General features: G+C 39.0%; 3 protein-coding genes across 7 annotated transcripts; 2 read left to right on the forward strand and 1 right to left on the reverse strand.

Annotated features, from left to right (window-relative positions):
* Positions 1-485: 485 nt before the first annotated feature.
* Positions 486-10,139, forward strand: LOC106156728 (retinal dehydrogenase 2-like). 2 transcript variants are annotated; one of them, XM_087017363.1, is made up of 14 exons: positions 486-675; positions 4,832-4,936; positions 5,066-5,206; positions 5,775-5,901; positions 6,231-6,292; positions 6,487-6,615; positions 6,887-7,000; positions 7,236-7,338; positions 7,613-7,797; positions 8,120-8,284; positions 8,517-8,674; positions 8,972-9,046; positions 9,185-9,224; positions 9,598-10,139. In XM_087017363.1, the coding sequence occupies exons 1-14, from the start codon at positions 628-630 to the stop codon at positions 9,628-9,630; spliced, it is 1,485 nt and encodes a 494-aa protein (XP_086873489.1). In that variant the 5' UTR covers positions 486-627; the 3' UTR covers positions 9,631-10,139. The 2 variants fall into 2 exon arrangements, with proteins under 2 accessions (XP_086873489.1, XP_086873498.1); XM_087017372.1 differs by lacking the exon at positions 486-675 and adding an exon at positions 3,458-3,679.
* Positions 10,009-16,791, reverse strand: LOC106156730 (synaptic vesicular amine transporter-like). 4 transcript variants are annotated; one of them, XM_087017401.1, is made up of 16 exons: positions 16,368-16,791; positions 15,423-15,574; positions 14,908-15,142; positions 14,700-14,758; positions 14,475-14,558; positions 14,232-14,324; positions 14,037-14,126; positions 13,700-13,737; positions 13,327-13,399; positions 12,986-13,081; positions 12,565-12,643; positions 12,140-12,191; positions 11,784-11,916; positions 11,471-11,516; positions 10,737-10,836; positions 10,009-10,166 (listed from the first exon to the last, which is right to left on the reverse strand). In XM_087017401.1, the coding sequence occupies exons 2-16, from the start codon at positions 15,568-15,570 to the stop codon at positions 10,125-10,127; spliced, it is 1,368 nt and encodes a 455-aa protein (XP_086873527.1). In that variant the 5' UTR covers positions 15,571-15,574; positions 16,368-16,791; the 3' UTR covers positions 10,009-10,124. The 4 variants fall into 4 exon arrangements, with proteins under 4 accessions (XP_086873527.1, XP_086873518.1, XP_086873523.1 ...); XM_087017392.1 differs by having other exon boundaries at positions 11,733-11,916; positions 16,368-16,781; XM_087017397.1 differs by lacking the exon at positions 16,368-16,791 and adding an exon at positions 15,736-15,979 and having other exon boundaries at positions 11,733-11,916.
* Positions 16,792-17,504: 713 nt separating this feature from the next.
* Positions 17,505-20,143, forward strand: LOC106156731 (uncharacterized). The gene is made up of 5 exons (XM_013532132.3): positions 17,505-17,690; positions 18,119-18,302; positions 18,890-19,032; positions 19,303-19,465; positions 19,758-20,143. The coding sequence occupies exons 1-5, from the start codon at positions 17,615-17,617 to the stop codon at positions 19,930-19,932; spliced, it is 741 nt and encodes a 246-aa protein (XP_013387586.2). The 5' UTR covers positions 17,505-17,614; the 3' UTR covers positions 19,933-20,143.
* The last annotated feature ends 1,262 nt before the right edge of the window (positions 20,144-21,405 follow it).

Below are 21,405 nucleotides of genomic sequence, written 5' to 3' on the forward strand. Positions count from 1 at the left end.
CCAGAATTCTCCAATCACCTCATCAAAATAAATTCATATGATTGCTTTTAACTTAAAAGTTAAATTAAGTTAAATTTTAAACCGTATAGTACGTTGCTAGCTGATGTCATACCTTTTCATCATTTTACATATTAAATAAACAGGGAATGTGAGTTTCAATCTTTTGTTTGCCCGATAACATACCGGTAGGCCCTTCCTCTCGTGACCTGCAGCGGTCGACATGCATTAGGCCTAAATCATATAAAATGAATATATAGGCCCCCTATACCAGCTGGCCTAGCTAGTATTGGATCAAAGGGTAGGCTACCAGAATCTGTATGCCCCTATCCATACAGTGCAGCATATGAAAGCAGTTCATTGTTATTTAGAATAGAAATATAGTTGCTTGTGATCTTTGCAGCCGTATTAAAAGCTATGTCGAAAAATAGGCCTACTAAAGAAAACATTCCCCGACACAACCGCGCCCCCTTTCGACAGCTTTCATTCTATTTACATTGTGCACTGAGTGGCGCGTGCGCTCTTGCAAGTTGCAGGCTTCGGTTGCGAGTTGGGCTTCCTAAGATTATCGTCTGGCTACATTATCCTTTGTCCAGAGATTTTGATATCAAGGTTGCAGCACACAACAAGATGTCTACCCCAGAACCTATCCCTAACCCGGATGTGAAATATACACAGGTAAATACATAGCACTGCAGCTCTCCTATTTTGTTTAGGCAATGGTCTATATGGATCATATTGCATTCAGGAAATGCAGGTAACTAAATGTCTTTATCACGTCTGGCACCTACATGCAGAGTATTGATGACATTATTTCAATATCAGTGGCTGCCACTTATGAAATTAAACGAAAGGCATGTGTGCACTACACATGAATGGCTCTAGTCACGAAAGGTCAAGGGCAGTACGGTCCAGTCGGCAGTCGGTGTTGAAGATCCCGTCCATCGCTGTTCATAGACTATCAGAAACGCCAGTGACAGCTAGTGCATAGGCCCACTGGTACAACTTACAGCTAGAACACGATACAAGCAAAAGCCATTTAGGTTTAGATTAAGCACGTCATGTAACCCCCCCTCCCCCAACCCCGGTAGGTCATCCGTGACCGAGAATGTAGTATAGGCCTACAGTCTTGCATTATTACAATGGCTAATACTTGAGGGCCGAATTAAATAGTAATAGATCAATCTGGATATTGCGGTTTGATTTGCTTAGCTGCCTGTTACATAGCAGGGTGCATTTTGTATTTTCAGATCATCTGTGCAGGTCATAAAATTTTTTATCAGGGAGAGGATTAATTAACAGGTATACCTGAGCGATTACACATTTTTCTGTGCTCACGTGTTAGGCTGTGTTCAGAATAGAATTTATCATTCTAGCAGGATCGATCTATCTCAGCGGGGATTCTCGCTAGGGCGCAGTCAATGTAATCAGCTTACATCATGGACGATCAAGTTTTGCCGACTTTATCCAAGTGATGAGGGGGCTGATTACATTGATTGTGCCTGCCCGCACACGGTGAGCATTTGGCGCGCGCCACTTGCGCTGCGCCGTTTCCTCATCGTGTGCGGGGGTATTTTGGTGAGATTTTTGCCTCACGCGCGGCTGAGCAAAATTTCTCACGTGTTTGATTTTTTTGGTCTCTTGAGGCAAATGTCTCAGCGTGTGCGGGGTGCAAGCGCCGATTGCTCACGCCATGCTAACAATGCGCATGTGCCAGTAGCCGGAAACAAACAAAAATGCCAGCCCCCAGCGAAGTCAACAAAAATGTACACAGTTATAGTTAGTCTGATTGATTAACGTGGTCACCATTATCCATTACTATCAGAAAAAACAACAATATGTAATGTTTCCTTAAACACATGATCCCACAGTTCACAGTGCGTCCGCTAGGGGCAGGCCGGGAGGCACCTCTGCTGAGCAAAGAGCGCAGCGTTTGCGGGGAGCTGAGGAGCCCGAGCATCTTGCTCAGCGCAAGTGGCGCGCGCCAATAACGGGTACCGGAGAAGATCAGCATTGGTCAGAATTGTGCCGGAAGTGACGTGCAGTGGTGTTAGAAGCGAAGCTGAGTGGTCATTTTAACATAGAGGTGAACGGCAGTGAAGACGGGTTGTCGGAGGAAAAAGAAGTTTTCTAAACAACATGGTAAGATAACTCTCCTTTTTTACGCATTTTGGGCAGAGAATACTTGTAGAAATAATAGACGCATGATATGAAAACGTGACACGGAACTTGAAGGTGCAAAATCGTGCTTAATTTGCGGTCAACTCGTTTAGAAATAAATGCTGCGTCGACCGCCAGCGCGACAAAAAGCGTAAAGGGGAAATAATTCCCGGGAGTCTTTAAATCGTTGTCATGTGGAAATTTGGCATTAATATAATCCGATATGTCCATATCTAAGTATTTTTGGGTGTTTTATGGTATGGGCTGCAATTACAACGATGTTTTAGAGGTCTTGAAGGACCTTGTGAAAACCAGGAAGTAGTTCGTAACTAACAAGTGGAATGTACCGATCTCCGACTGCTGTGCACAGCTGTATCTTTTTTTTTCAATATATTGACGAATTTTTAGATCTTTATATGTCCATCTTGCATGAAATTCCACACACATGATCACACTGATACACCTTTTACACTGGGGAAGGCGCTAATCAGTGACAAATGCCAAGACAAAGATGACATTCTGACAGCCTCTTATCTGAGTTAAAAATCACTGACAAAAGAGACTGGCAATCACTTTCCTCAGGCTGGCAATCATTAGCCTATAGAAATTGGTCATGTTACATCTTATCTACCTGTGAGAATCGTTTTACCAACTGAGTATTGCATAATAATGTCAATTATTAGTACTTTGAGCTAGTCTTAATTACCTGTCAGCTCACCTGAATTCTCTTTCCGTCTTTTTGGGAAGATCTTGTCAGTGAAATGTTTTATTTGTCCTGTGAATGCATTGCACTTTATTGTATATTTGTACCGATGAGCGCCTTCCCCAGTGTAAAAGGTGTATCAGTGTGATCATGTGTGTGGAATTTCATGCAAGATGGACATATAAAGATCTAAAAATTCGTCAATATATTGAAAAAAAAGATACAGCTGTGCACAGCAGTCGGAGATCGGTACATTCCACTTGTTAGTTACGAACTACTTCCTGGTTTTCACAAGGTCCTTCAAGACCTCTAAAACATCGTTGTAATTGCAGCCCATACCATAAAACACCCAAAAATACTTAGATATGGACATATCGGATTATATTAATGCCAAATTTCCACATGACAACGATTTATAGACTCCCGGGAATTATTTCCCCTTTACGCTTTTTGTCGCGCTGGCGGTCGACGCAGCATTTATTTCTAAACAAGTTGACCGCAAATTAAGCACGATTTTGCACCTTTAAGTTCCGTGTCACGTTTTCATATCATGCGTCTATTATTTCTACAAGCATTCTCTGCCCAAAATGCGTAAAAAAGGAGAGTTATCTTACCATGTTGTTTAGAAAACTTCTTTTTCCTCCGACAACCCGTCTTCACTGCCGTTCACCTCTATGTTAAAATGACCACTCAGCTTCGCTTCTAACACCACTGCACGTCACTTCCGGCACAATTCTGACCAATGCTGATCTTCTCCGGTACCCGTTATTGCTTACCGTGTGCGGGGTGCTTAGGGAGAATACCCGCTGAGAAAGATCGGTACGATAACTTCTTTTATTAACACAGCCTTAGGCCTAAAGTGCGTTAATTACATTTTATCACGTCACAGTGAGCACAGACATTAATGTTTGCAAATGGTTACGAGACTGCTAATAGGTCCCTCAGTGTGTATTATATTAACTGTATTATTGGTGAAAAACTCTCAATCCAGAGATTTTTTAAAACGTGTTATTTCCAATTAACTTTTGCGTGACTATTGTCATAGTTTGATAACTTGGTAATTTGGATCCAGGAGAATTGTAATTCATTTGTGAAAGAGAGGGGAGAGGGTCCTCTTGGTCGATAGGCCCCTTCACTTATCCGATCATATTCAGCACCCATTGGGCGATGGGACCTGGTAACATCGTGTTAATATTTGTTGAGGTTCCCAGGTGATGCGTCGTAGACCTAACTGTCAGGGAGACCTGAGCAAGTGAGCAAGTGACTGCATAATAAACCTCCGGTAATGCACAAGTCCATTATTAAAACTAGCACGTGTGTGCTTTGTCCTTTTTTGAAAGAGACCATGATACGATTGCAATATACATGTTCAGCCTGCATCAAAAGGAAAGCTTATTTGTGTACTATGCCTCATGCATTGCAAATCAAAGTAATATAAACGCATCCAATATGAAGGGGTTAGAGGCTTGCATTAAGCGGAGGCTCCTGGAACGTGAGCATATTAAATTTAATGCTGTAAAATACTTTTAAAATAGTGAAAGTAGAATTATTTTTGTTTATTTCGTAAATATGCAGTCACAGTGCGAAATAGACCGCATTCAGAACAGATGATCCGCGAACTAACTGATCCGCCGACTAAATAAGGCCGACCCCACCTCACTATAAGTGATGCTGCTAATTCCCTAGTGGTCGCTCCGCCTCCACACGCGCCAAGCAGGGGCCAAGCAAATAAGCCTCGATATCGAGATTTGATTCGTTTAATGACGCGCGTGGAGGCAGGGAAAACATCAGTGATTAGTGGCTTTTGAAGTGGGGTCGGCCATATTTAGTCGGTGGATCAGTTAGTCCTCGGATCATCTGTTCCAAATGCACTCATACTTATTATCCAAGCATTAGAAACAGCTTGGTCATGTTTATCACCTGCAACACGGCATTTTTTATTTATCAATCTATGTATTTATCTACTTTCAGATATTCATCAATAATGAATGGGTAAATTCTGTCAGTGGGAAGACTTTCCCCACTATCAACCCGTATACAGGGGAGAAGATATGTGATGTCCAGGAGGGAGACAAGGTAAAACATTTCTCTCTCTCTCTCTCTCTCTCTCTCTCTCTCTCTCTGTCTCTCTCTCTCTCCTAGATAATTTTTTTCCATTTTGTATTAAAGACTTGTTCATTTGATTTTTGATTTTTTATACCTAAGGCTGATATTGATGTAGCAGTGAAAGCGGCCCGAGAAGCTTTTGCACTTGGTTCTCCGTGGAGACGCATGGATGCTTCAAAGAGAGGGTTACTTCTCAACAAATTTGCTGACTTGATGATGAGGGACAGGGTCTACCTAGCAGTGAGTTATTTCAGTGAATTTTCAATATTTGAAAAAGCACCTGTATGAAAAGTTACACTACTGGTTATGTGCATTCTTTTCAAAACACGTGCAGTACTGACCTCGTGACTTGTTCATGGGTTTGATCTATATGTGGTTAAACAGTGGGAGTTTAATAGTTGGCAAATTGCAATCCATTCATGAAATTATTCAAGATGCTTACTCATGGCACTGTGTTCTTAAGAAAGGCAAGAAGACCGATTGCGTCTAGATGATCATCTTTTTTTTTCAACAATGAATAAGTGAATGATAAATTTCAAAAAATAAATAGATATAAAACATTTTGTTTTGCGGTTATAATACGTAGGCCTGGCAAGCGGTATTTTGAGCTGAACATTTTATATCAAGTTCTGTTGTAATTTAGATCAAATTGCGTTATATTTATCTGTGCACATCATGAGCTTTCCTTAAGTTAGGCTCTGAGAATAAGTGCGTCTTGAAAGGTTTTTAGGATCTTGGAAAGTTTTTTAAGATACGATTACAACTGGCCACTGCACTGAAGATTAATACCATAATTTGTATTCCACAGAGTTTAGAGACTTTGGACAACGGTAAACCCTATATTAACGCATACGGCGAGGTTGAGTTTGCCGCTAAAACAATTCGCTACTTTGCGGGGTGGGCAGACAAAAATGTCGGCCAGACCATACCAGTAGGTGAGTAAGCATTAATACAGGTAGTAGGAAATGAACCGACGTCTTGCAAATGTTGATGGTGATTGTATGTTGTAGGTTGCTTAAATATTTTATAGCTTGTTTAAATCGTTTATAAAAGTTAGGTTATCTGTTCGTTGATAGCAAGTTTTAGTCCGATGGGTAAAACTTCGAGAACAATTGACACAACTTTATAACAATCGTGGCAATTTAATAGGTTGCTGTTCAGGGGATTCTTTCATAGCATTTTGTATTTTAATAATGATTTTTCTTTTTTTTTTTCGGCCATACTACTTTACTAACTGACCATATTTAATGGTACATATTTCTAGACGGCGATCTGTTTGCTTACACTCGTCATGAGCCTGTTGGGGTGTGCGGACAAATTATTCCTGTAAGTTCGTAATCTTATATATAGTTAAAATTCCATACCAATAACAAAATTCGTAATTTTTTATTAAGAATAACAGTTTTTTTTTTAAATATTAAATAGATTTTAAAAAACATACAAAACTATTTCAACAAAAGCGATTAGTGACTGTTATGTAATCTGTGATGTAGTAAGATTGATGCACCGTATATTCTCAGTGGAATTACCCCATCCCCATGGCGGCTTGGAAGCTGGGTCCTGCTCTGGCTTGCGGAAACACAGTGGTCATGAAGCCGGCAGAACAGACGCCACTGACCGCGCTCTACTTGTGTGCCTTGTTGAAAGAAGTAAGGGCTTTAATTTTTTTTTTTTTCATTATTCCTTTATCCATGACTTACTACTATTTACAGAACTCACCTTCTTGGGTTATAAAATACACTGAAATCGACTTCCCTACTCTCTGAAAGTTATGAAGTGCTGCATTCCCTTTGAAAATACGTTAAATATCGGTTTATCACTACGTATTTCTATCGCGGTGGAATAGATGTGCGTCAGTCAGCCCGATTAAAATATTCGGTCAAAAACTCAAAAGTTTTGAATGTGATTTTTTAATCCAAGGTTGGTTTCCCCCCTGGCGTCGTGAACATGGTCCCTGGATACGGTCCAACTGCAGGAGCTGCCATATCGGAGCACATGGACGTGGACAAGGTGGCCTTCACCGGGTCAACAGAGGTAAGGGGATGTTGAAAGATTTTTAAAGATGTATACTAATTTATACCACTCCCTCCCAGAGGCGCTTCTAGCTGGAACAGAGTACTAAAGACAAAGCAGTGTACCTAGGCTTACTTGTATAAATGTACTGGTGAAGCAGACATATTTTGTGAAATTGAACATTATCAAGTCTAACTTAAGGCTCTGACTATAAATTTAAATCAGGGGATGGTGAAGCCGTAAATGTTTTATCTAGGTAGGGCACCTGATCATGGAGGCTGCCGGGAGGACCAACCTGAAGGGTGTCACTCTGGAGCTCGGCGGAAAGAGTCCAAATGTGGTGTTCGCTGACGCCGACTGTGAGTTTACCATATTAATGTTTCTTTTCTCTTATAACTCCAAGCTATTTCTCAGCTGTTGCCAAGTTTATGAAGAAGAAAAATCGACTAAACCTCACCGTAAGATATATATTTGTGTCAGGTGTTTTTATATTTTTTCCAGTAAATTTTTTATGGCAGTAGGCCTATAGTTATCTATACCAGTATAGTTTATTTATACCAGTATACAGTATACCTGTATTATATTTTTGTTTATCTAAATCATGTAAGCTAAATTTAAATGTTTCTCTCACAGTGGATCTTGCCATTGAGAAGAGCCACAAGGCTGTGTTTGATAACATGGGCCAGTGTTGTATCGCTGGTTCAAGGACGTTCGTGCAGGAGGAAATTTACGACGAGTTTGTGAAGAGGGCAAAGGAGAGAGCCATTAGGAGAGTGGTCGGAAACCCTCTGGACTACAAGACCGAGTCTGGGCCACAGGTTTGTTTGAATTTATTGTGAGATGAAAATTGTTGTTTTTGATTAGTACTTCCACAAAGCTAATGATGATTTGTGTTAATGTTTAGACTGTTATACTGTCTTATGTTATAGGTATTTGGATCGGTAATTGTATACCTTTGGGACGTTCAAAGGGGTTGACCAGTTTGGATCTTTCGTTTGATACGCATATGTACATGTGCATCATTGTAATACAATAGTAATTGCACACTTACATGTAGGTAAGGGGAAAACCTAGCTGCATATCTGTGTCATGCCTAGTTTTTGTCTTTTTCAAGACAGACAGACATTTTTTGTGTTTTAGATTGATGAGGAGCAGTTCAACAAGATCATGGACCTGATCAGAAGTGGCGTTTCACAGGGCGCCAAGCTGCAGTGTGGAGGGAACCGTATTGGGGACAAGGGTCTGTTCGTGGAATCTACAGTGTTTTCTGATGTCACAGACGACATGAGAATTGCTAAAGAAGAGGTAATATCTAACCTTGGTCGAAAGAAGTATCAAACTAAAATTTTTTATGCAAGAGTTGATCGTCACTAGTTTTTCTTGGTTGCCCCCCCCCCCTTTAAAAACCAATAATGAAACCTGGTTGAAAATGCACCCGTTTTCGTCAATAAATGTATGCATGTTGCTATGAAAATTTAGTGAATTACTTGGAAATGGAAACGCGTAAAGTCAAACTAGAGACATATTTTCTATTTAGATATTTGGTCCCGTTCAACAAATAATGAAGTTCAAGACTATGGAAGAAGTAATCGAGAGGGCCAATAATACAACATATGGGCTTGGAGCCGCCGTGTTCACCCAGGATATTAACAAGGCAATTAAATTCTCCAACAGCGTCAAGGCGGGCACCGTTTGGTAAGAAATTGGCGTCATGGTTATTGTCTTATGGACACTAATTGCTTTTTTGTTGTTAGATGACCTTTTATGTGGTGGTCATCAGATTTTTTTTGCAGAAATATCAAGTCAAAACAATTCTCTTGATGTGTGTTTTTATAATATACTTGTACTATCTAATGTACCGGAAGTTTCACTAAATATGCCCCTTATACTAGCGTTAAAATACTTAACTGAAAAATTAAATGGTATTTCAGTAGTCTGACTGAAGAGCATTATGAAACAAAACATTAAGAAAGACATTTCTATCTTCCCCAGGGTTAACACCTACAATGAAACGACTGTAGCGGCACCTTTTGGTGGGTACAAGATGTCAGGGCTTGGAAGGGAGTTGTAAGTTTCAATGTTTGTGATTATTAATAAAGTATTCTTTTTCGTAGTTATTTAATTTCACTAAGTTATTTAAAAATTAAAAAGGATGGTTAATTAACGGCAGCCATTTACACTGATGTTTTTTTTTTCAATTTACAGGGGATCTTACGGCTTACGCCAGTACACCGAGATAAAGACGGTTAGTACTTTTAGTGTTCTCTATTTATAATTCTATCGTTGCATGATTGAACAGATTAGTATAAGATAACTGAAAAATATGATTCCAACAGCAACCGAGTTAAGTATGGGTGTCGATATTAAGCATGACTTTTAATAAGACATTTAGCATCGCTTTGGCGATGTGACAGAAATGGTAATCATATGAATGGAAACCGTAGTACCATACTTGAATGATATGTGTACAGGTTAGGATTAACGGGAAGTATCGAAATCAGTATACGGACCGGTGGTCATAAGTATAGAGCATGGGGAGCGGACTACGGTTCTTACCGAAATACAATTCCTGTCACACCGCATTCTGAATCAACTAACTATTCATTTTTTTCTTCAAGGTGCTTATTCGTAACACAGACAAGAACAGTTAAACAGGCACAGATGACCTGCGGGTGGGGTATACACTGGTATCTGCACACGCTATGATGTACACAGTCGCGATGATATACCCTCGACTTTAACGATTTCCCGGTGCGATGTGAAGAAAATGGTGTAGGACAGTTCCTAGATTCAGTACTCACGCTGAATGCTCAATACACAGTGTTAGTTTATCATATGTTTTCAGTGGCTTCAAAAGCTTATTTTATCATGTTTTCATTGGCTTTAAAAGCTTATGCAGACTTATGAATTGGAATTGCTTTGGTTCTCATCAAACACTGTATCCACCAGAACGATATATGAATGTATAAAAACTACGCAAATGGAATCAGCAAGCAAGTGCAACATGTATAACAATCAAAACGAAGGCAGAAGTTTCCATTTGTTTTTATAACCATAGCACCATAAATCAGAGTTCGGTATCTATATATTATCACGAATTGCTCCACGTGGTAGAATCTTATGGGGATACTACAGGTCGAATAAATTAGTTGATACTCTTGTCGATTGCACCGTATCCCGTTCTTGGCTGAAAAAAAAAAGGAAAAAAAATATATATATATCCGAGGGATCTTGATTTCTTGTATAAAACTGAACTCTCAAAATGCCATAATAAAAGACATATCAGAGGCTTATTTTATTTAATGTTCAAACCTTTAGGATGGAAACGAATAGCATAGACACAAATCACTTAAACCTAGATCACATTTGAAATGCGATGCACGTATGGTGCCCGTAATACCCTTTTCGTACCGCGCCTGAGCGGAGGTAGACGGTGGCCATGCAAAATCACACGGAATCGTAGGGATTAAAGGCCATGGAATGTAGACCTACTCGGCGAAGCCTGTAGATCCTTACGATTTCAAAAAAAAAATCGTAAGGACAATTTCATCGCACGGCGCCCGTGTACATGTAATCTAGGCTTTATAAAAAGAAAGCCTAACGCTGAAAAGGCTGGTTTAATGTTGCGCAGGATACGGACATTATTACAGGGTACAACAAACGCAGCAAAGGCACATGTTCATGTCAGAAATCACAAAGAATGGAATGTTGAAAAATATTATCTCGTGAAAAAAAAGGAAGAGGGGGACACTAGTACCTGTTTGGGTGGGCTTCCTTGCTGGACGGCAGGCGTGTCACGGAATGCCAGCGAGGTGAAAGCGTAGAGAAACATTATGACTGCAGTAACGCGGTATAACCTGTAACGATGCAGGGCAAAGAAAACGTTAGAGAAATGTTTGTCTTCTGGTTGTGGTCAGTTTACATTTGTATTCTGTCTGGGGGCGGGGAGGTTGGACACTTTTGATCTCGGGTACCCCCGATCATCGATCAATACGTGTGTGAGGCCATGCTTAAGCACTTCCAAGGCAAATTACTTTTTGTGCACATATATGACTGAAAATGCCATGATGAAAAATAAATGTCATGAATTCATCGACATGAGATCAGATTGGAGAATAGGCAGGCCTGTAGCCAGGGGGGTTCGGGAGGGTTCGAAAGAACCCCCCTTTTTGCTGGAAAAAGGTCCACTCTGGGTAAAATTTGACCTAGGTACATGGGGATTATATGGTAAAAGGTCCACTTTTTCAGAAAAAGACCCCCCCCCCCTTTGAAATTGCTGGCTACGGGCCTGATAGGTATGGATACATTTATTTGACTGAACGGATAACTGAATTAATTGACTGTGGGGACTGAAGATAAAACGTAAATAAAAAAGGTAGCCTATGTGTAATATTTCGCCTCTTTTGTCCTTAAGTGATATTTTGCTAAAATTGGTGAATATTGACAGAATTCATTGTAACATTTAAGATGAAAATATCATGGATTTCTTACCAGTCAAAAGTTAGCACTTTTACTAAAGAACCACCACACACTGGCCCTGAAAATGGAGAGGATTGTCAATAAAACACAGGTTAATGAACCCGTTTTTTTTTTCAATTGAACATGCGTGCACTTTAAAATATTTTTTAAAGATTACGAAATAAAGTTCTTCGCACTATTCAGTAGTGTCCAATTGGCTAGTCTCTTGCTTTAAGAAACGTTAATCATAAGCGTCAAGGAATATATGCACACATAAACGGAACGTGTCACCCACCTATACTTAATCCTAAGTTATAAGATGTAGTATAAAGACCGTATACTCCACCGTAGTTGCCGTGGTGCCTGATGTCCGCCAGATGACCAAGGAGTGGACTTATAACGCTGAGAACTGTTCCCTGACCAATGCGGACAATGATTTCGGGGCCCAGGACTTCCCACACATTGCTGACAAATGGATACTGGAATAAAATCAATTACGAGTGAGTATGTGCGACCTCGGAAAACAAGACATTTTTGAACACTGTATTGTAATTATAGTATGCCCTACAGATAATTTGTTTAAAAAGCATGTTTACATATTAGTAACATTTTTGTAGTTTTGAGTGGATAGTGCACCAAAGAGAAATTGAGACAAAAATTCCAGGAACTGAAAGTTTTTGAGATTTGAATACGAATCCTCACCACGCCCATTCCAATGGCAGAAAGCATAAGACCCACCATGCAAAATAACCACCTGAAAAAGAAAAGAAACGATTGTTCGATATACCAAAAAATCCAAAGGAACATCCATTACCGAATATTTCTCGCGTTCTTTGGGTTGCCTGCTATGTTATTTATAGCAAACCGAAACCATCAAGCGGTTTAACGCTTGTATGCAGTCTTTTTGACGAACACAAATGAAAACCTTACGTCTGAGCATATTCTCCACGCCGCCTATGCAGCTCACCTAAACTTTCCTAAACCTAGGACAATTCAATGAAACGAAATTTTTTTAAACACCTAAAAAAATGAACCTATCTTTGATGTTACAACTTCACAAGCGAATCTTATTTTTTTTTAGTTCGTCAGCTGCACAGTCTCTGGTAATGAACACTAACTTATCATACCTTCCAAACCGCATAGAGTATGCCCCCGTAATGTACTGGGCAGTGAGGTGGAAGAAGACGGCAACTGCCAGAACCACACCTGAAATGGAACACAGGCTCCTGTTAAATGCTTTTCGAAATGTATCTCTTACTCCTACAGCAAGTTCAGCGCATGCTGTCGTATTCCTGTTCTTGTCAAGGCTGCCAATGTTACATTATAGCTCTAAGAACGTGAAAATTAGTATTATTTTACTTCACTACATTGTTACAACTAAATTACATATGACAAAATGTAATTCGATCAAAATGGCTTGATCGGATGTGCAAATAGGCGTAGGGTTAGGAACATTTCAATGGTATATTTTTAAATATCCACATACCGGATTCCCAAACAAATGCATTGGCGTTAGTTATAAAATCAAAACGTTAGACAAAAACTTACCAACAGTCCACTGTTCCGCGTGCAGTTTGTACAGCATCCAGGCAGGACCCGTCCCTAGGAAGATGCCTAAACCAAAGTTTGAGACGAAACTGCAACCTAATAATAGGGGTTCATGTGAGTAACAAAATAAATATTCTATCGCGTTTTTTAAACGAAATTATTTATTATTATTTGCTGTGTAGCTTCTAAATTTGGTAACATGTACTGAGTTCTGCATTTATGTGGTATGCATGCAAGGAATGGAAGCGACAAGTAAAGTAAAAAGCAACCATTATAAGGCAATTGGTAGAGAACAGCTAACACTATAGTCCAGTATATTTGCAATTTGTAAAGCCACATACCCAGTGCAATAAGGACGTATGGGTCCTTCATGAGCCGAGCGAACTCTATAATGTTGGAGCAGTTGTCTTCAACCTGGAACAAGCAATTCACACGACAGCAGACTGTGAGAGTAGCCTTACGTTGGTGTTAGTAACACAGAAAGATAAGGGTGTCAGGGTCGAGAAGTAAGGAGTTCCAGTATCTTAGTTGGCTGTAACTTGTGTAAACGTTTTAATGTTTGTTTCGACCTAAAGAACTAAAAAAAAAACGCTAGCTATAGGGTAAATTATCTTCATTTGAAATATGAAAAACCCATATTGTTGTTCTTGCTGTTATTACCCAAACCACAGGTGAATTAAATCAATGCCAAAGGTAAAAAGCCATAAGACTTACCTTCGATATTTCAGGTGTTACGATCCATAGCCGGAGCACTAAAAGCAGAGCGAGACTGTCACAAAACCTTACACGGTTGAAGTTACACCTGTCGGGTAGGCTTTCTACTTGCTTCTTTATTAACAGTTTCTTCAATATTACGTGTATCTCTTTTCATTCGATAAATGTGAATCAGATGAAAAGATACAACAGCACAATGCCAAATTTAAAACAAAACCAGTCAAATTTAAAACAAAATCAAATTCATGTAGTATTGAAAAAACAAATTAAAATATAGATGCCACTACAATAAAACACCCGCCAAGCATCGTGGCTTTCTTCAACCTTGCGTACTTACGTGCGCTTAAAATGTTGAATGCAACCAAAATCAAAAACGGGGAAGCTTGTCCTAGAAACTGGTAGGTGGCGCTGCCGAAAGGGTACCCGACTGAAATGCAAATTAATTTTGTAAAGTATCATCCCAACTGTTTTCAAACTGCAATTCAGCAATTACCACGGATAACACTCTAAGATCAAACAAAACTGTACGTACTTATTACACCAATAGAGATACCCATGAAGGCCATGCTGTTGGCTTTGACACGCTGCTCGTCGTCTGGGATGGCTGATGCCAGGCACACCAGGCCTCAAAGGATATGAAAAAGAGCAGAGATACAGAAGTACGTGTTCATCTTAACCGATAAGCTCAATAAAACCATAATGCTAGATAAGCCGCAATTTTTTTAAAAAAATACGTGTTTATTATAGGAAAAGCACAAAATGTTCGTTATGTTACCTGCTACCACGGACATACTGGAGCCAATCGCTTGAAGAACTCTTGCCATTACCAGGGTTGGGAAGTTTGTGCCAAAAGCAAATACTTGTAAAAAAGAAAAGTATTAGACAATCATCAAGTGCTCTAATCGTTCTGTGAAATCAAACTCTGGCTATACAATACGTGTGTTCTGTTCGTATTTCGAGAATATTCAGCTAAAGAACCATTATGGTAAATAGCACAAACCTGCAGTGGCAACAGAATTGATGCCGAAGCCTAGAATCATCGGATAACGATGACCGACTCTGAAATGGATGAAAAAATTGTTAGAAATCGTATTCATTCTTTCATTTTAAATATTTCTACAATTCAAAAATAGAAAAAGTACGCGCTGCATTGATAAACGACGTCATTCTGATTCAACCTGAAAAATCCCGATTTTAAATCTACTAACCTCTCCACCAAACAGCCTACGACGAGATTAAAGAAGAGCTCTGCGAAAGGCTTAGCACCCACAACTATGCCAATTTCCATTCCTCTGCTGGTCTCCGTGAAACCGTTTTCATTGCCGACAGTTTTCTCATCTCTGACAGTATTGTTAACAGGAGACGACGACTTTACCATCGGCACGCTCGTGTTGGCGTCTGCATCTCCCATGATTCGATGTATAACGTCAGGCACTATTGGGTCTTTAACAGTAAAATGACAGTTTGTATACATGTAGCTAAATAATCAAATTTCACAAATCTTTTCAAGCAAATGTAAAATTGTTTTTTTTTCCTTAAAGCAACAAGATTTCATAAAATCATGCTGCATTTCATATTTTCATATTAATTAAAATGACATTCTTTCTCAAATTATAAAACTTGTGGGATATTTATATATTACGTTAAAGGTCGGTTTACTAAAATAAAGTTTTATCTGATATGATGTTCTTTAATATATTTTACGACAGATTTCCCCACCTACCAATGCTTGTTGTTAGGACAACGTCCATCAATACTGCCATAAACAGTATGAACACCACTAGATGGCGGGACCTTCGAAGTCTGTGGCAACATGAATTACAACAACCCTTGGGTAATTCTATGTCAACTTTAGTGTCTTTGGATTCCATGATTCTCAAAGATTAAAAATGAAAAGAGATATAAATTTATTTTCGTAGATCATGGAGATCAGAAGCAATTGAGAGGCCTATATCAAACTATCAGCTAAAACATACTGCTACAGGATCAAAAAGTTGAAATAGTTCTTTCTCCTCTTTGTAGTTTAACCCGCTTACTTTGCGTTCCCTCCAACTGCTTGATTAAAAAATTACTTTCGGATCCTGTGCTTTTCCTGGCAAAATACAGCTGCGAGTAACAACGGAACAAATATCTGGGACTATCTTCACTTGCAATATTTTTAACAACGATTTCCCTAATGCTACTTATGTAAATGAATATAATTTGCTGAAAAAAACACAAGTGAAATGTCTAGAAACAATAGAGGTCTATCATTTCCTAGAGGAGTCAAGCAATCTGCTTGTACCTCCCCCCCCCCCCCCCCCCCCCCCCCCCAATATACGAAGGCAATATGGATCGAAGTGGGAACAATTTGTGTGAAGAAATGTTTAATGTTGTGTCCCGTAAGTGGTGGCTCCCCTTTAGGTACCAGTAGTGACAGTCTAAATAAGCATGCTGCCACGATTATGTTAGGAAGAGAAGAGAAATGCGTGACAACGTGCACTTACTGTCACTGTGAAGAATACATTATAGTCCCCGTTTGTAGGTAAACAGACCGAACAGAGGTGCGGAAACTCGACCCGGTGGCTATATTTAGATACGCTGCTGACGTCCATAGCCTCTCCGCTCCCATAGACGTAAACATATTTTTATAACTGTAACCCGGATATGTTTATAAATACACACTTACTGTTTTTAAAATGCTAGCGTTGAACTGCGAATCTGCCACGAGGTTACCGCGTGGGTGCTGCACGAAATCCTGGTCACAATATTACAGCTCATCCATGGCCAGCAACGAAAACTGATTGACTGGGTTCAGGGTGTCCCTGTGTTACGTCACTGTACCTAGACCTAACGAGGCATGTCTTTCATTTTATCTTTCACCTTGTAACGTCAAGATTATGCGAGAACACAAAAACATTGGTATATCTAAGACATGATTTGATCATTTATAAATAAAAATTATGAAAATTTCAGACATTTACATTACATATTACAAAGAGTAAAATAAATACTGAAATATCAGACTAATGAAAGATGTTGTTTTGTTTTATTGTAGGTCTATATTTTTCTTTTGTAAAAATCGTGCACGACCGTTGACAACGTGTTCATTTTACTAGCTGTAGATGCATTTCAAATATAGACTTAACATGTATGACTGCTGGACACACTTTAACAATAAATTGGAGGATATAAATAAAGCATGAGTGGTTGCTGACGGGCGAGTATGAATGTAGGTCGTGGAGGGGGAGGGGAGAGCCTTTTGAATAACACTATATTCTAAATAATGGATAGTAACTCGAAATAAAGGATATAGGTAATTGTTAACAGTAGCCGGTCTACTCCAATCCAATATACGTAACTATGTAATATTTCAGGCTGAGGCGAAAATACATATACCCGGTACAGATAAAATGGCGATTAAAGAAGATAATTATAAAGTACAGTACCACTTCTGTAGTAGTGCATATAAACAATAAGGTACACCACACATGTATCAAAGGTTGTTACAAGGGTATTTGATATAGATATTATTTTTAATATTATTAACAATAATATAAAGTAAAAAAAATTAAGCAGCGCTCCCAGTCGGTTAACGGATGTTTTGTGTGTAGACCCGACAGACGAAATTAAAGTGAGACATCGAATTAGATCAAACTTTGATATGTATTTTCTCGGTGCTTGAAAACATTCCTTCCAACACATATTCTGGTATGAGGACAGCGTTGATGGTATAGCACTGATTTCACAAAACCGGACATTATACGTATTTCCCATATTTCGCCTGACCCCTGTCATTACTGGAGAGCAGAATAATAACATCTCTTCGTGCATGACGGTGGGTCGGGCGGAAGCACACGTCATCCCATTATCCCGGCACCTCGACCTATATTTGTGAACGCTTCGCTTACATTTCTCATTTAGTAAAACGTCAGCATGGAGTACGGTGTACAGCTGCTAACCATCGTATTGGTCGGACTTTCGATATTTTGCCAAAGTTCTAATGGAAATGGTATGTTTCAAGTTTTATATCTTGTTTTATTATTTAAGCGAGGAGACTGCCTGCCTATGTTATTTTCTTTTACAGTATCCCTGTCCTTTAGGAATATTTACTAGAAGACGAATTATTCTCAGTTAAAATGGTATACTATAGTATATATAGATAATAGTGTGTCATACATACATATTCGAAATGCCATATTGTCTGAGGGGAAGTTCTGTGAATAAGTGTTGAGAGGAGTTTAAAATAATTCCCAATAATGTAAGAAATTATGGGAATAAAACAGCGGGGTCGAGAATTTCAGTGTAACGGAACATTGCAGTTTCCACCCTTTGCGTGTAAGCGACGGGTTGATGAAGGGGGGAAATAATAATATCTATGCCTAGGCGACAGAATATCTGAAATGGGTAGCTCTCTCACAATTGTCTCTTATCGTATAGAAACCTGTCGTCTGAACAAAGACGCTAACTGCTCAGGTCCCGAGGAGGAAATGAGGCGTGGGTGTGTGCACTCGGACTGGCTGCCCTGCCTGGACACATGGATGAAGTATGTCGAGAAGCGGAAAGGGTCTCCCACAAACTTTGTCACTCCTGAGACAAAAAAAGACGCCAAGGAGACATGCAGGTAAATTTATTACCTCTCCTATTTCACAAAATATTTTGGTCAGATTATAAAAGTCCGCTCAAGGACTCAATAAATATAGTTTTTTTATGTTTCGTCTCTCTTACTTCATTTAATGCTCACACACACTACTGGGTAAAGTGGTTTGCTTTGCTGGCTTTGCCCGCTACATATATGTGGTTTATAATGATTACCGCGAAGCCAACCTAAATACCATGTCTTTGTAGATATAGACCATGTTAGTTCCTTTTTCAGAAAGTGAGGGACGGCTGGTCAGCTAAGGCTATTGCACTCGTAACCATCGTATATTGCCTCGGATAACTATTGACGATCCTATAATTATTTGCGGTGTTATTTCTTAAAACTCGCTGAATTATCAGCTATGCCTACACCTGACGTTAGCTGCAGTTAAATTTTACAAATATAAACATTTTTGTAGTGCAATATTTGTACGCGCGCACGCAGACACAACTGCTGGTACATGTAACACATGATACAAAATAATTCCTTCCTACTTCTTTGCCGTCATTACAAATTCCCACGGCAAAACTAAATATATTTATATTTAAGTGCATGTCGCTTTATTTCAGAGTGTTCAAGAAGGTTAAAAAATGTGCAATGAAAGTCCGAGATTCGTGCTGGGACTTCCCTGGACCTAGAGACTCGGAATCTAGTAAAACGCTCAGAATTATCGAAAGTTCAATGGACTATCTGTGTGGAGAGGGGCACGAGGGTAAGCACTTGGCATCGGTTGGGGACAAAATACGATAAAAATGTGACGCGTTTGATCGATAGGTTTAACTAAAGAAAATAAACAAGGTGATTATACAAAAAAAGACTGGGAGCATGCTGCAACAGTATAGATATTAGAACTTGCGCTTTTTTAGAGAAAAGTGATTGTCTCAATTCGATCTTCTACATCATTATATAAATGTAGTACATGTAACACCGTCATGTATAGAAAAAATGCGCTGTTATGTTATTTTACACATTCCATTTTCAGAATATATGAAAAACTTCGACTGCATTGCTAAGGTCAACTTGGAGGGTCGAGAGAAGACGATAAAGTGTAACGATATGGCGGAGAAATTAGACGAGAAGATCCAGAGCGAGCACGATATTTCAAGGTCAACTGCCAATGCAGATGTAAAAGCCAGTCTCTGCGGGTAAGTCAGCTGTAGGCGCTATATTAACTACTTCTATGTAAATTACTTCAGTTAAAACCTTTGACATTGAAACGTCGAACGAGTAATTTGCATGTGACCGATTAAATGCATTAATTCCGATTTCCCATTCTCATTTGATTAATGCACATCTTTATGTCCTGTCTATATTGCTAATTCAATATTCATATCATGATTCTGACATGGATTCGTTGCAAATGAGCAAATATAACACATCTTTACTTATGAATATTTAAAATGAACTTATGTATACTATATTTGTGTTTTTTTTCAGAGGGGCCAGGGATGTTATAGAATGCCTTACCAAGGTCTACCAACCTTGTGGTGAGAGTGTGCAGAATATTATGAAAACGGTGTACTCGGCAACCATGTCGGCATCACTTCAAAATAACGGCTTCGAGTGTGACTTTCTCAGGAAAAAAGTACAGCATAAGCGGGACGAACTATGAACAGATGCAAATATAGCTTTGTAGGAAGGTTCTTCACTGGCGGCTCGGCAGATGAACATGTGTCGTCCTGTTAATGTATATATAAGTTTGTACATATTTACTGTGGCGCAAGTGCCTACTTACAAAATGCAATTCACATATTTGTAATATATAGGTAGATGCGCCACACTTGTTATTTTTGTAGGGAAAATAAATTGGGAATGGATTTATATTCTGTCGTTTGCCTTTATTTTTATAATGTTGGATTAAAATAAGTTATCATTGAGTATATTGCATGTTTATAATTAAAAGTCAGCAGCCTTAAAGGGATAATAACTCTTCGCTTTGGACAAAAAATGAATTTTCCTGGAGTAAGCAACAATTTTCCCATACTTACCAATGGTTAATGAATCCATTTTTACTTTCAAAGTTAGTCCCTGTTTTTTTTCTAAAAAGTTTGTTTTTTGTTAAAATCTCTTAAGAGATTAGAACAGAGTATAGCCATCAATGGATGTCACGTGGTCTGAAGACAATCTCAGATATCAGAATAATAGCTATAACTGCTGTTTTTGTCATACAACAGAATATGTTATATTTCTATGAGTTATTCACAATGTTTTTATTGTGAAATATAGACCTCATACGAAGAGTTATTATCCCTTTAAATGTGGCACGCTCCCATGGTGATTTCCCTATTCCTGTCTTCCGACCATTTGACAACGCAGCACTGATTTTCAAGTGATTTAAATCATCGGTAAGAAAAAACGTGCCCTTGATTTTCAAAAGTTAAACATTGTACGCTATTTAAAGCAAGCAACACACTTCACAAATAACACTCATAAAACGCAATCAACTTATTTTGCTGCGTTCAATACCGCCAGAACTTTGCTCCTCACGGAGTGGATTCCTCTCTCTCTCTCTCTCTCTCTCTCTCATTAACTGTCCTCTTGGACAAATAAAACGATCCTTTTATTCGTTCAAGATATCCTTGATCATCTTCTGCGCATTAAAGTAATGAAAACAAATTAAACAATATAATATGACATAATGCATAAACCTTAATATAAATCATTATAATAACTGTTTTGATATAGGGCGTCAAAAGACTGCATATAAAGTGTGCCGCTCAAAACAAACCAAGAAAATGACTATTCTGCACCACCATTGTTTTCATTTACCTTCCTAGTAGCCACTTTTTTGCGACATTATTGTGTCAGCTACCCTGTCTGCAGCTAAAGGTAACAGTTCAAGTGTTTATTCATTTGCTGATGTTTTAGATTTCTCTGTATAACTACACACTACAGCCCTGGTATCATTTTTGTTGAAACTTCCAGTAACTACTCCAATATTAACATATTTCCATGCATTAAAATGAACGGCGAATTACCTTTGGAAACTCCCAGTCACCACCACACACGCACTGCGCTCTCCTTGCTAAAACACCGCTATCGCAATGTCTCAGCAATGCTCTAGCCTGTTAGACTTGAAACATCT

The sequence above is a fragment of the Lingula anatina genome, chromosome 1 (assembly GCF_051362555.1).
Source record: "Lingula anatina isolate TDL-2025a chromosome 1, LinAna3.0, whole genome shotgun sequence".
NCBI classification, from domain to species: domain Eukaryota; kingdom Metazoa; phylum Brachiopoda; class Lingulata; order Lingulida; family Lingulidae; genus Lingula; species Lingula anatina.